Source organism: Solea senegalensis, linkage group LG7, assembly GCF_019176455.1.
Source record: "Solea senegalensis isolate Sse05_10M linkage group LG7, IFAPA_SoseM_1, whole genome shotgun sequence".
Lineage (NCBI taxonomy): Eukaryota > Metazoa > Chordata > Actinopteri > Pleuronectiformes > Soleidae > Solea > Solea senegalensis.
Window position 1 is genome coordinate 13,184,070 of NC_058027.1, and position 14,434 is coordinate 13,198,503.

At 39.1% G+C, this 14,434-nt stretch overlaps 1 protein-coding gene across 7 annotated transcripts in view; it reads left to right on the forward strand.

The window, feature by feature from the left end:
* The first annotated feature begins 825 nt into the window (after positions 1-825).
* Positions 826-14,434, forward strand: part of trpm7 (transient receptor potential cation channel, subfamily M, member 7) — a 35,387-nt gene continuing 21,778 nt past the window's right edge. Inside the window, exons 1-8 of one of the 7 annotated variants that reach the window (XM_044029918.1) lie at positions 826-1,014; positions 6,750-6,829; positions 7,867-7,905; positions 9,794-10,001; positions 10,162-10,375; positions 12,213-12,337; positions 12,460-12,631; positions 13,515-13,689. In XM_044029918.1, the coding sequence (XP_043885853.1) occupies positions 1,012-1,014; positions 6,750-6,829; positions 7,867-7,905; positions 9,794-10,001; positions 10,162-10,375; positions 12,213-12,337; positions 12,460-12,631; positions 13,515-13,689 (1,016 nt within the window). In that variant the 5' untranslated portion in view covers positions 826-1,011. Of the gene's footprint in view, positions 1,015-5,486; positions 5,803-6,749; positions 6,830-7,866; positions 7,906-9,793; positions 10,002-10,161; positions 10,376-12,212; positions 12,338-12,459; positions 12,632-13,514; positions 13,690-14,434 lie in introns of those variants that run through there. The other 6 variants (XM_044029922.1, XM_044029921.1, XM_044029920.1 and 3 more) reach the window with 6 other exon arrangements.

Genomic DNA, 14,434 nt, shown 5'->3' on the forward strand with positions numbered 1-14,434 from the left:
TAAACCAATGACATAAACCAATGACAAATATGGAGGGCACAGAGAGAATATGGAGTTGTGAAAGTGTTTGTATCATATTCTGGGATGTTAAGACCAACGTAGTTCCATGAGTCTCTTGACACTTTGCAGTCTCACCATTTGATGTCACCAATTCTTTCAGTTCAACTTGGAAATTAAGTTGGAAGGAATTGAAGTTTAAAAAAATATATTTATATATTTATTTTAGGGATGCATAGGGCAGATATTAGCTTTAAAATGTATTATCAGATATCGGCAGATGATTAATGACTACAACAGTACAACAGTAACTAAATAGGCTGCTACCTCCTTAACTTCTATGCTGGTGCCCTCTAAATAAGAACTATTATTCTGTGTACGTTTATTTATTTTGCCCAATGAAGTACATTTGTATCTACATCTGCTGTGACACGAGTAGGCACAATATTATGTTACTTTCACTACAGAAATGTCAAATAGTCAAATGTCGTGCATCCCTATTCTATTATTTTATTGGTTAGGGATGATACATGTGAGCATTGTTCCACGGTTCACATTGTAATGTACATATCTGCAATTGAAAATCGAATCGAAAAAATCTGCAATGTACATGAATGAAAAAAATAAAATAATGAAGCCTCGAATATATGAAGTAGGAATTTCATTAAGTATGGATGGAAATAAATAACCAAGCCCCGAATATTGTTTTTGCCTCATTGAAACGCACTTGCAGCTCTGTGTATTTATGAAGAGGTCAAACAAAGCGCACATGTGGTCGCTGGCTCCTCCTCAGCCACGTGACAGTGCGCTGCTGGCTGAGTCAGCCGGCTCGTCACGCAGCGTCAGTCTGGAGTCGCACAATTATGAAAAAGCAACCCTCCGTTGGACCTGCAGCCAAAGCGGATCTCTCCAACGTCCACCGGGCTTTCCTTCCACCAAGGCTAACCGAGAGCACCGCCGATAGATGGATAAAGGCCACGACGCAGCTCTTCCTGAGTCTCAACGGTGAAGAGAATGGTACGTGTCCTCTCCTCCCTCTACATTCTTTTTATACAGTCAGGTCAAATTGGCGCTGAGTACCGTCGTGACTGATCGGGGGGTGTTTTGAGTGGCAGGTCCCCGTCAATGCACGCTGCCTCCTTCCTGTCAGACAAACACGCAGCCCCAGCTCCCGGTGGTGTTCACGGCGTTAGCTGACACCTCAACAGCACGACTCACCCGTTACAAGTGAAACGTTCACGGTGACACGCTGACGTCCAGGAAGGAATCCCCCAAATCACACACGGGCGTAACGTTAGCAGGCTAACCAGCTAGCTAGCTAGCGCTAACTGCTAGTTATGTTACCTCAAGCTAACTAGCAACTGCAGCGGCGATAGCTGGCTGCCGTTTGCCAACCACTTTCCGGACACAAAACCCTAACACATGTCAGAGCTGCTGGAACTTGTCAAACACACGTTTCTGTCAGCTGTCTCAAGTGTCCATCAAAGACACACTGTCACTGCCAGCAACAGGTTAATGCCACCTTGAGTAAAACTTAGGAAATGAGCACTTAAAATTAAACATACATGCGCAGCAGTGTTTCAGGCCTGCTGCAGTCTTTACTGGCGACATGTCTCAACCTAGTGTTATTTAATTAGTAAGGTGTAACCTCCCCAAAATAAGAGCTCGTGTGTGGAGAGAGGAGATGTCATGTAGCCGAAACTGAGTCATATTAGACCAAAACATTGTTGTCAGGTCTCTCTCTCTCTCTATCTCTCACACTAACACATAAGGTAGCAGACACATCTGTACTGTCCTGTTAAAAGCATAATTTTGTCCCAACAAGCAAGCAGGCATCACGTGTGTAATTGCATGTCCTGTATGCACTGCATACAGGAGAGGCCGATATTTGCCTTGGAAATGTTGCCAAGCCACTAGAACTTTGTATTAATTTGTATTGTGCAAAAGTGTATTTTTAAAGGTTTTCCAATGGCCTGTTTCATGTATTTACTGAAGTTTCTTTTGGTATTATCATAAAACAGTTATGTTAAATCGGCATCAGACATAGAAAAACCTGTATCTGTTGACTTCTGGCCTGGTGTGTACTTAATGCTGACCACTTGTGATCCAATAAACACCTTTACCTTTCCTGCTGAAACACTTTTTTAAGAGAAAGAATGGAGAGATGCCACAAAAGCATCTGAACACAAATTGATATAGGAAAAACTATGGTATCTCTGTGCTGTGGCCTTCAATCACAAGGTGAATGCTAATTTCCAGGTTATAGGAAGTTATTTAATCTAGTTATTGAATGTCTCATTCTCCTCCATTGTTTTTGTCTTTTTCAATGGGAATCCAGAGCAGCTGGAGCCTTTCTTTTGTGAAACTCTTATTTCCCACATGGCAGCATGAGCTGATCACATGCCCCAGCTTACCTCTGGAGAAGAAGGGATACTGTTACTGCCAGACTGCTCTGTGTGATTTTAGGTGAAGCTGGTTCATCAGTAGTAGCGGCATTATTTGATCTCCATCTCTTATGTAATTGTGGATTCTTGAACTGGTCATCAGCTGGGGCTTTTGTGCTCTCTGAGCTGTGAGAAAATAGGTTTACGTCACTTTGTTGTTGTCCAAGAGACAGTATTTGGAGAGAGAGAGGGAGATGGGTGGTGTAACTGGTTGCGTGTTTTTAGCTTCACTATGTCTCTGAGGTTTTTAAGTGCTATGCAAAGACAATTGGACTTGGTTGAGGTTCTTGTTGATTTTTTGTCTCTCATGCAAAAAACAATCCATGACCTGAATGACTAAGAATCCTCAGACACAGAGCTCTGTTGTCACTTGCTCTAATTGCACAACATGCACTAGTCAATTTGAAGATGACTAGGCCTTGAAATAGATTTTGAGGTAAAGTTTTTTTTTTTTTTTGAAAAATAAATGGAGTTGCTCCCCTGTAGCTTTTATCTTGCTCATCTCCCCCAACAAACCGCTTCCAGGAGCTTTAGCTTTTGGTCAGGCACGCAGCTGAATTGCATGCACTTTGAACCACCCACGGAGCACTGGGGGGGTGTATATCAACTTGATATTTATTCATTGTGTGTCTGATGTTACATGCAGGTATAAATGTGCAAGTTTCTGCTTAACTTGTGTTAAGAAGTTGTTTAAAAAAAAAAAAAAAAGTTGAACAACTGTGATCGTTTCGCTTTGGAAAAAGATATTGAAACATTCAAGTGAATTTCTTTATAAATTAATTGTTTAATATTATCTCTTTAGCTGTAGTTTACTGTGGTTCCAAAATGTAAAAGAAAATTAAATGTGTTTTTCTGTTTCTTGATCATGATGACCAATTTGCATTGAAACATAATATTCACTTGATAGAAATATGTGACGTGATATAATATCACTGGCAATACAGTTAGAGAAAAAATAATGTAGTAGGTCACAATTATATGTTGCATTTATATAAGAATGCATTTAAATTTAATATTTTAACTTATCATTGAGGGGTTGATGGTGATAACTGGTCGCATGTTTCAGCTTAATTCTGAGGTCTTTCTGAGTGCTATGCAAAGGCAGCTAGACTTGCTTGAGGTTCTTGAAGATGTTTCACCTTTTATGTGAAAGACAATAAAATACATTTGTAATAATAATTTCAATAGATTTTGACATACATTTGGTCAGTTTTATTGTAGTCCTTTTAAGCTAATATATGCTGCTATCGCCTAACCTAAACCTCTCAAATCTGGGTTATCCTAGGTTCATATAATCAAGAGTGCCAAATGTTGATAAGACAAAGTCATCACATGCTTTACATTACTAGGTTATTAAGCTGCTTGGGGGCAGGACATGGGGTGGCATGCCAGCATAGTATCAGCCCCTGCTGTGCAGCCTCTCAGAGCTTTTGTGTGCTCTGGAGGCACAAGTGTAAAAGCTTGTGAGTGAGCCATCACACTTTGGTCTCATGACTCTATGAACTACCTTAACTTATGTTTGTGGCCTTCCAAACATTTCCAGTTTTATTTAACCAGTGTATTGTGTGTATATGTGTGTATATATCAATAACAACTGCTAATATAGCTAGAATAAAATGAGTATAATAGGCAACCAATAAATATTGCAATTTAAATTCAACTATAGCCACCTACTGTACTTATGGTCAGGTCAATTTGCAACTGTTGTAAAATGTATTATAGCAATAATTACATATCAAAGGTCGGTCAGTAGCACTAGATTGCTTTTATTTATTGATAACACAATCAATATTTGTTGTCTACCTTTACAAATAATTAAATGTTCAAGTGGTCTTTGGTGTGAATCATATATAAAAGCATTACATTTAGAACCATTCTTCTTTTATTCTGCTGCTTACACTGGTGTGCTGACCCCATAGCTTTGACTTTTTCTAACAGGTAATATACTTGCTAAGCCAGATGTTATCTCACCCTATATTACATCAGGCAGGGCCAGGGGAATGATGGGTTTACCAGTCTTGATTTGTGACATTGTTGGGGAGAAAGAAGGAAGAAAAAAAGGAAAGGAAGAACTCAGTTGGTAAGGTTTCTGAGTTTGGTGTGTTTTTGTCCTCTGGGAGATTCCAGTAGGAAGAAGAAGTAACCTGATGTGATTAGATTTACTCTTAGAGACACATGTTAAGGCAGATAAACGTGACCATGTTAACCAGCAAACAATCACAGAATGGAAATATGTTGTATTTCCTATTGGAACAAAGTAATACTAAAAGCTCAGAAAGAGGTCAGATAGGAAGAGGGAGGGAGTGAGGAAGTGTGTGTGCTTTTGGCAGGAGTTCTCAAATCCTTTGTTGCCTGACATTCTCAGGTGCCATGGTTACAGGTTAGCACAGTCCTGTTTTATCTGCCTCATTAACACTTTGTTGAAGCAAAATAAAGAATGGGTGTGTCTCAATAGTGCAGAGACAGGTAGTGTGATTTAGAATTGCTAGAAATTAGAGACCTATTGTGTCACTGATATACTAAACAAGATGACACTGAAGGGTCAATAATTGGTTGTATATCCTCAAGGCAGCACACACAATGATAACTTTATAATCATAACTTACAATTGCAAACACAATTCCAACTTCCAAGAAGCTCTGGTTCTATACAGGTTGTGAGCAGAGCACAAAGAATGATGGGCGCGTGGTATAATTATCTGACAGCAACAAAACTACAGATTTTGCCCTAATTTTCCAGTCTATTAAAGCTCAGTCACTGGACTGGTTTTGATCGAGAGGAATTTTTAAATCTCTCTTTTCTTGGAATTTAGTTCCAGAATAAATGTGGCCCCCTGAAGCTTAAGTGCGGAGCCAAAACGTTGTTGAGAGAGGTTTTGTATGTGCGGGAAATGAATCACAGTTGGTGGTGTGTCTTTAGTAGACAACTAGGTATAAATCACTGAAGCCTCTGCCCATCCACTAATCCACTTCCACACCTCCACCCCCCTTGTCTCTTTCTCACCAGCCAAAGCATAATATCTAGTTTGTCTCAGACACATTCATCTGCACTCTGAGTGGCTTTTTACAGATTAACAGTGGATGGAGTTTGGAGGATGCAGCCTCTCACTGATCACTCAACTTTTAACTCGGGCCGGATCTGGATGTTAACTGCATCACTGTAGACTTTGAGACTTGTGGGCTTATTTTGTGGACATCTTCAGAGGCACAGGGACTGAGAGGAGCATAGTGACTTGTTTCTTATTATCCAGTGCTCACACAAGGTTGCGGTGACTGTGGTTTGTCCAGGAAATGCACGAAGGAGCCTTGGTATGTTCCTGTACAAAGCCCTTAAACACAGAGATGAAGAGGAGGACATCCAGGTACATGCAGAGTCTCACTGGTCAAGCAGTGGGATGACCTGTTTAAATATTGCTGGAAAAATGCCATTTGTTGTAGATGTGTTGGAACCTTGGCCACTGTGGATGGGACTATGGACAGAAGTGATTTAACTTTGTTTTAGAGACAGATAAACTGATTGAATTCTACACATGTGACTTTTGGGGATTGTGAAGTAGTTTTGGTTTATGACTATCACTGTCTGTATAGTGTCTGTATTTAAACTCAATATAGACAAGTGACTACCGAGAATCATCTTCAGCTAGCTCCAGCATAAAAAAAGCCTATCGGCTTCCTACCTCATTTACTTATTATAACAAGATTACAATTTCAAGAAAAGTAGAAAGCAAAGTCTTTGGTATTAAGCAGGTGGCAGTGTTAACAGGTTTCCCGTCTTTGTGCTGGCTGGGATTAATGTGGCTAATCACTTGTGAGTCCCTGAGAGGTTTAGTTTAAGGGGGACAATGAAGAATTAATTGAACATTCCTTTGCCATAAATATTTGTTTTTATAAATTGTCAACATAGACCTTTTGACTTTTTTAAAATTGTATTATGGCTCATAACATAGACAGATGTCTGTAGCCTGTGTGCCTTTTAGAACTGTAGTTCATGTTACATCTTTAGAATTGCTGAACTAAATCCTGTATGGGTGGTTTACAAGCTCCTCTTGTGCTTTTCAGATTTAAAAAAAAATGATTTAATTACAGAGAAAATCATCCTGAGCTAAGCATAACAAACCTGTATGTTTAAGTTTGTCTTCATGATTTTTCATTTACTAAACCCGTCCTACTTTCTAGATGAGTATTTTATTAATTTTTTTTTTAAATATTCTCCAGGGACAGGGACTAAATTTGAACACATGAAAGCTGTAAACCTGAAGATGAGAGACATTACCTGCTGTCAACAACTGTTTTTTCTCTTTATTCGCAGTCTCAGAAACCCTGGATAGAAAGCACTTTCACAAAGAGGGAATGTGTGTACATACTTACCGTGTCAAAGGACCCCCACAGGTATGTGCATGTGAATTAGCTATGTGATGCCATGGAAACGGTGTAATTGTATGGTGTGTGTCAAAGTAGGCCCAAACCCTAACCACTACTCTGCAAAGAGTAAATGAGCCTGTTTCTGTACAATTTTAATGTTTATGTCTGTCAATATAATTACAGTGTTAAATGACAGAGAAGACGACCAGTAAACCAGTCTATCTTAGTATTTTGTGCGATGAACTGGATTTCCCATTAATTTATCATCAGATCTGAATGTATTTCTATGTGAAGAACTGATATGACCGCTCTTTCTTTTGTCAATTGAAGCAGGATTTTTTTTTTTGCAGACTTGCAGGAATCTAACAATGCAGTGTCAGAATTGTACAGAAGCTTTGTACTGGCTTTGTACACAGGCAGTCCTACCATGTCTGAATGAGGCATGCACAAACACAAAATAGCTCAAGAAGAGGTGCAACAGTAAACAGTCAAACACTTATCAAGAAATTGACAGAATATTTTGGTAAACGTCTTGGTTATTTGGGAATAAGCACTTTCCCCTGTGTGTTACTTTTTTGTCACCTGTTTTGGGACAATCCAACTCATTCCTGTTTTTAGTTACATTGTTAAGAAGTTGCATTCCATTCTTTCTCCTTGTAAACTCATAATGCTATGAGGTGACTGTTTCCTGTTTTCTTTTACATCAATTATTGGCCACTGGCCCTTTGCCACTAACTACAGTCGGTGATTTCGCACATAGATGATTCTGAGATGTTGGTGAACATAAGCTTAGTTAGGCCTGTATTTGACTCAAAGTGACAGTCCACTCAGCAGGTTTCATAACAGTCTCTTGGTTTAAGGCCAGTTTTATTGGGCTGCCTGTCCCAGCTGACGGATAACCTCCTTCAATGTCCTCAAACAGCTTTGTCTACAAACAACATCCCTCTCACTAGGACAGATCACACCATTTGAACTCTTTTTATATTCGTAAACACATTTGTATGGTCAAGCATATTTTAGTTTCAGATTAGTGATTGAATATGTTTCTGTGTAATTGCTTCTAGATGCCTTCCAGGATGCCAGATTTGCCAGCAGCTGGTCCGGTAAGTTATTTTCCAGGTCTCTGTTGGACTAATTTCTTTGTAATTTGATAGGATTAGCTTCAGAGAAATCACATTGACTCACTTGTTACTTCACAACAGAAAAAAAGTCTGAAGACTTTTTCAGTGTAATCCCAGTGAACATCAACTCTCCTTAGAAAACGATTAACTTCCAGGCTTTGTGTGTGAGGATGCAAATTCTCCCCTGAGCTGATTTAAGAAACTATGAAAACAAAACATTTTTAGTTTGGTCTGTAATTGTTCCATGATTCATTAAATCAAGTTCCCCTAACAAGGGAGTAGGTTTGATTTTGAGATTGGTGGGGACACAAAAGTGCTCCAAGGCAGCACTCCTGAAAGTTGACTTTTTTTTACATTAGCAATCATAATTTCACGTCATGCAGATGTTATAGGTTAAAGCAACTAATGAAAGACAAGGAGGTAACTTCGAAGACTTCTCATCTTTGCTCTTTAGTGCAGGGCTGTAGTGCAACTGTGCATCATACTGTCAATCAACATAGCCTACTGTCAATCAACAACATCGGAAATACATAAATACCACCACAAAGTTTCTTCATTTGTGTTTTTAAACCGTTGCTCACTTCTACACAAATACATGAAAATAATTTTTAAAAAGTGTATCTCTTTGGCATTAAATATTCTCTTTTATTCAATATCTGTATTGTTGAGCCTCTACCTATACATCCTTGAAGTAACTTACGCTTTGACTCCTAAAGAAGTCTCTTATATCCAGTTTTCTTTTCTTTGACATCCTTCAAATCTATTGACAACTTACACTCACAGTTGCAGATAACATGCACTGCCTCGTCTGGTCCAACTAGCAGGTTGCATGTAGCTTTTACAAGCAGAAGGAGTGACAGGGGGACAGCCAATCACATGTAAGTTAGCGAGAAACCAGCAGCCGATCAGGGAGCGATATTTAGGTTAGAGGCGGGACTTCTAGCAGAGACCGTCATTTAACCCTTTATGTGCCATAATCATTGGCTAAACACTACAAGCAGCGGTTGTATTGATAGTGACTACACAGTAGTGGCTGAATATTGGTAGGGACGTGTCTCCAGCGTCCCTACCCAATTCTACGCCATTGTCCCCTAAGTCTTCAACGGCTCTCAACGTGGTTGGGTTCTAGAGCATTTTTATGTTATATTCCTTTGTTGGTATGATTTAATAATAAAGGTCTTTGGATGTTTTACATATTAATGTTGAATTACTGACTTTTGGTCCTATAGTTGACCATTGTTTTAACTGCACAAACTTTCTGTTGTCTTATGGCTTTTTTTTTTAATGAAAATGATGAACTAGAAAATGGATGAATAAAAAGCACTAGGGCTTTCTGCATCACTTTCTATATTTGCAAATCATTTTATCAAACATTATCACAGTTTTTTTTAAACCAAATATTTTGAATGTTATTGTGCAACCCTACTTGTTAAGGGGTCAACACAGGTATGCAATAAGAAGTCTTTTTTAGACTGACAAAAACACTCTGTAGTTTGTCTTGTGGAGGGTTGCTAGTCCAATTCCCATTGCTCCCCATGTGCTGCTCAGTGGCTGTTCGCTGCTCCTAATTCTAGAAAGGTTCCTAGTAGAGGATGGGTTAAATGCAGAGAAGGAATTTCCCCTGCGGGACCAATAAATGACTAAATTATTTCTAATTTATTTAGCTGTCTCCATGAGAGACAAAACTGCCACAAAAAGTCATTAGCATTGCTTGTTTCTAAACATTTTAAATCTGAGATGTGAAAAATGTTATTCTTATTTTAAAACCATTTGTCAGTAATGGTTGTACATTGTTTTGTTATTTATTTTCTCTTCTGTTATGTGCTCTGTTAAATTTCTACCAACTGAAATGTTTCTGTACATCTTCAAGGTGCTGCTGTGGACGCCTGGTGCGCCAGCATGTTGGCTTCACAGCCAGCTTGGCCACCAAGTATTCGGATGTGAAGCTGGGTGAAAACCCCAGCCCATCCATGTCTGAGATGGAGGAGTGGTCGGTGGAAAAACACACAGAAGCGAGCCCCACTGACGCCTATGGTGTCATCAACTTCCAGGGAGGGTCTCACTCATACAGAGCCAAGGTAGGAGGGCATATTTTTCTCAGTTGGAGGGCATGTTTTTCATGTAACTTAGCAGCTGTGACATGGATTGTAAAAAAAAATAAGTTACTATGGGATTCAAAGTATTTTGCTCATTGGGTGACATGAATAATCTTTGCTTTTTGTCTGTCCAAATGTGTAGTATGCGCGTTTGTCCCACGACTCGCGGCCTGAGAGCATCCTGCGGCTGATGCTGAAGGAGTGGAATATGGAGCTACCCAAGATTCTCATTTCTGTCCATGGAGGCGTGCAGAACTTTGATCTGCACCCACGCATCAAACAGGTGGTGGGCAAGGGCCTCATCAAAGCTGCCGTCACCACCGGGGCCTGGATTTTCACAGGAGGGGTCAACACAGGTATGCAATAAGAAGTCTTTTTTAGACTGACACTCTGTAGTTTGTCTTGTACATATGATGAAGGCAAAGTGGGAAATTGTCAGATATTGACACATTTCCAACAACAGGGAAAAGTCTGAAGCTTCCAGGTTCAGTTTTGCTGAATTATCCAGAGATTTTCCTGCTGGTTCACCAGAGAATGTGGTCAGCGCCAACAGACAATTGGATGTGGCCGGAGTTGAGTGCATGTCTGAGAACAGTTGTATGATGTGCAGACTTTCTCTGCTGAAAGCGTGGTTTCTAAAATGCGATTCCATTTAGGGAAAAGGGATTATCAATGTATTGTTTGCTTCTGTTTCTGACTGTGTGAATAGAATCCAGACCAGATTAAGATTGGCTTTTTGTTTTTACTAGCACAGACCTTTTTAGGTGTGGAGCTGTTATTGTGAAACAAGCTCAATACATGTTAGGCTGGACAACCTGTAGCAAAGGATAGTGATGGCTGCAACAGACACTTGCCAGCATGACGTGTATGCAGCTGCTATTTGTTGTTGTGAATTTTGAGGTGCATCACGCTAGCCTCTTATTTTGAAGATGCAGTTAATCACTGAAGTTGTTTCTTCATTTCTGAATTGACTTTATTTGCCTGTAGGTGGCACATATTGACATGGATCTGCTGTTCACACATCATTGATACTGCAGCTCTGCTGTGAATAATAATACATAGCATTGCACTTTGTCAATAACAATTGGTGTTATTGTTTGAAATAAAAATCTTTATCAGCTCCTATTTTTCTATAAAACACACACTGTACACAAACCTGTGCAAACAAACAGCCGGCATCAGTGTGATGAGCTGATGTAGCAGAAGTTGTAATACCGGGCTCTAAGCATGTCATTTGACTGTGTGTGGTGGCCGAGGTGTGTCTGCAGCCACAGCGCCGCGTTAAGATGGTGTGGTCTGATCATAGTGTTTAAATCATTACTCATAGGGTCAATTACCCAGACCAGTGATTACTTTTAATGCCTCTGCTGCACCCTGGCCAGTTGGGATGGTCTCCAAGTTCACAAATTACTGCTGAAACCAAGAGATCCATTAGCTGAGGATTGTGGTTCACAAACATCTGCAGGACTAATGCACTTGTTGTGGACTTGCCCCATAGGTGGGGTTTTGGTTACACATGCTCTGGTGTACATCGGTTCATGGGATTTACAGTATCTCTTGTAGTTTTACAGGTCATAGATTTGTGCAAGATGTATTACTGATTTTTATGGTTAATTAGTAATAAAAAAAAATGTTTTAATTGATATAGATAGTTATTGGTGATAAAAATCTATGTGGGGTGGTGATATCCCTGATGTTTCTTCACACTTTACAAATGACAGTTTGCCAACCATCAGCAGGTGTCGGAGTCATTGATAGTTGTATCTTAAGTCATATATTTAAACACAAAACACCTTGTGCCTTAGCTTTAGTATTGTAGTTAATGTATATTTTCTGATGTTGATGTTCTTTTTGATATTTTATACACATAATACCACGTGTGTTGTGGCTAAGGGAATCAGACTTTCAATCCTCTTTATGTACCGCAGAATTGACTATAAAGACTTTTGAATCTTGAACTTAGAATCTTCACTTGTGTAGCTCAACACCATAAGGCATTTTGGCTCTTTTATCATGAGAAACTATTGCTTAGGTAGATTCAAGTCAGTCTTTCCTGAAGTGTATGTGTTTATGACAAAAAATTACAATTTAGTAAAAATATCAAAGGAAATAGGTCAGTGAAATGCAAAATTAGGGTACTGATGCATTTAAATATTTAAAGTAAGTTATTATTTTTTTTAATCTGTCTCTAAGGTGTGGCAAAGCATGTAGGTGATGCGCTCAAAGAGCACTGTTCCACATCATCAAAGAAAATTTGCACTATCGGGATCGCACCCTGGGGAGTAATTGAAAACCGGAACGATCTGATTGGCAGAGATGTAAGACTTTTTTCAGTACCAGTTTGTCTCATTTGTAAATGTACTTTCTTTGGGTACAAAAGTCAGAATGTTGTTTTTGTTTTTTACCATACAGTTAACATTTTCTGATTTGCACACCACAGATTATTGCTCCGTATCAGACACTGCTGAACCCTCTCAGCAAGCTAAATGTTCTCAACAATCTGCATTCCCATTTCCTCCTGGTGGACGATGGGACGGTGGGCAAGTACGGAGCTGAGGTCAAACTGCGGAGGGACCTGGAGAAGCACATCAACCTTCAAAGAATACATGCACGTAAGCAAAACGGCAAAAAGTACTTCTTATTTCTCATGCAATGTTGTGTGTTGGTTTGATATCTGAGAAACGACAGCTAATAATGCAATGTTGTGCAAATGTAGGTAGGGATCTTTGATACCTAAGGATCTGAAAAAAATTTGTAACACTTTAAATTATGGACTATGAAATACCATTTCAATATATTTAAATATAACAATATATTAAAAGTAAATATTTAGTTCCACACTGTGCTGTTTATTGAAGTCCCAAATCTGTGTACTACAGTGTATCCTATCCACGCTTGAAGACTACCCCCTTTTGACGAGAGAAACCAAATTTTAACACTTTGAATGTTATAATTTACGTACATCATTTAAAAGTAACTGAGATAATTGTAACCTAGTTGTAGTGAACAACTGTTATTTACAAGTGAACACAGTATCACCCACAGACTGAAATGTAACTTTTTTTGTTCTTTCAGTTTCTTGTCAGACATCAATTAGAGAATGAATCATTTATTTTTGAATTAATATGGGTGAATATCGGAATACCTTTTTGTAAATAAAACCCTATATGTGCAGCAAATTAACACACATTTCCAACACACGACATAATCAAATCCAAATTAGAAATCTGTTAAGTAATTTAGTCTATTCAATAGGTTTTTTTAAATTGTCAAACAGCAGCAGTATGCATGAATACACCATATGTACATGTACTGTGGCACTCCCTTCATTTGTCTTTGCCTGGTGGAAACTAAATGATAATGGTGAGCTAGGCATTATCATCACAGCCTTTAACAAACTGTCACTTGGGTGGAGCTGCACTAAGTAAATGCTTTTAAAGCTGAAGGGGAGTTATGTCACTTTGCTTACTCAAGCATTGTTTTTTTTTCTTGTAGGTATCGGTCAGGGTGTTCCTGTTGTGGCCCTGATCTTTGAGGGGGGTCCCAATGTGATCCTGACTGTGCTTGAGTACCTTCAGGAGAGCCCCCCTGTCCCTGTGGTGGTGTGCGAGGGCACCGGGCGTGCTGCTGACATACTGGCCTATGTCCACAAGCAGACTGAGGAGGGGGGGTAAGACAAAAACACACAAATGCAGAGAACAGGGGTCGGCTGGGGAAACAATTTTTTTTTTTGATATTTGTGCCAAAGCCAACTCCTCTGTAGTAGAACTAATTAAGTAATAGGCAGGTGAGACAAAAGGAAGAGTATTTTCAAGGTTTCAGTGTGTTATTATATATTTGGATAATGTGTTTAGAAAAATCAACTAAAGTGGCTGCATGATGCCAAACACTGACTCTCTTAAGCTTTGTTTATACCTGCATGAAGTGCCAAGGCACATTAAAGCAGTAAGAAAAGATGTTTGATAAATAAGGGACAGATGGTTTTTGATACTGTTCAGATGAAACCTTTGTGATGCTATGTCAATTACCCCATAAACGTGTAATCTTCTCTCTTGTTTATACAACTGCTGATAAAGACAAATTTGGTTGGCCAGTTGTGTGTGTGCACTTCTCTCCTGAAGGACATTACAGAATATTAAGAAAATGATATAAGCATACATTTACAATCTTTTTAATCCTATGGGTAACTTTCGTTATATCTCAACATCTATAATGCTGTAATGAGAGATGATGATTATGACATTGCACTGTACAGCTGAATCTGGTAGTCTGATAATAATCATGTGTCTTAACTGTTCAAGTAGGTCTCAACTCGATTGCAATCGCTCCATGGAGCAGTTTGTTTACAGTGTGTACACAATTTATGAGTAGTATCCAGCTGCATTTACCCACAAACCGGTATGACCAACAGTGCC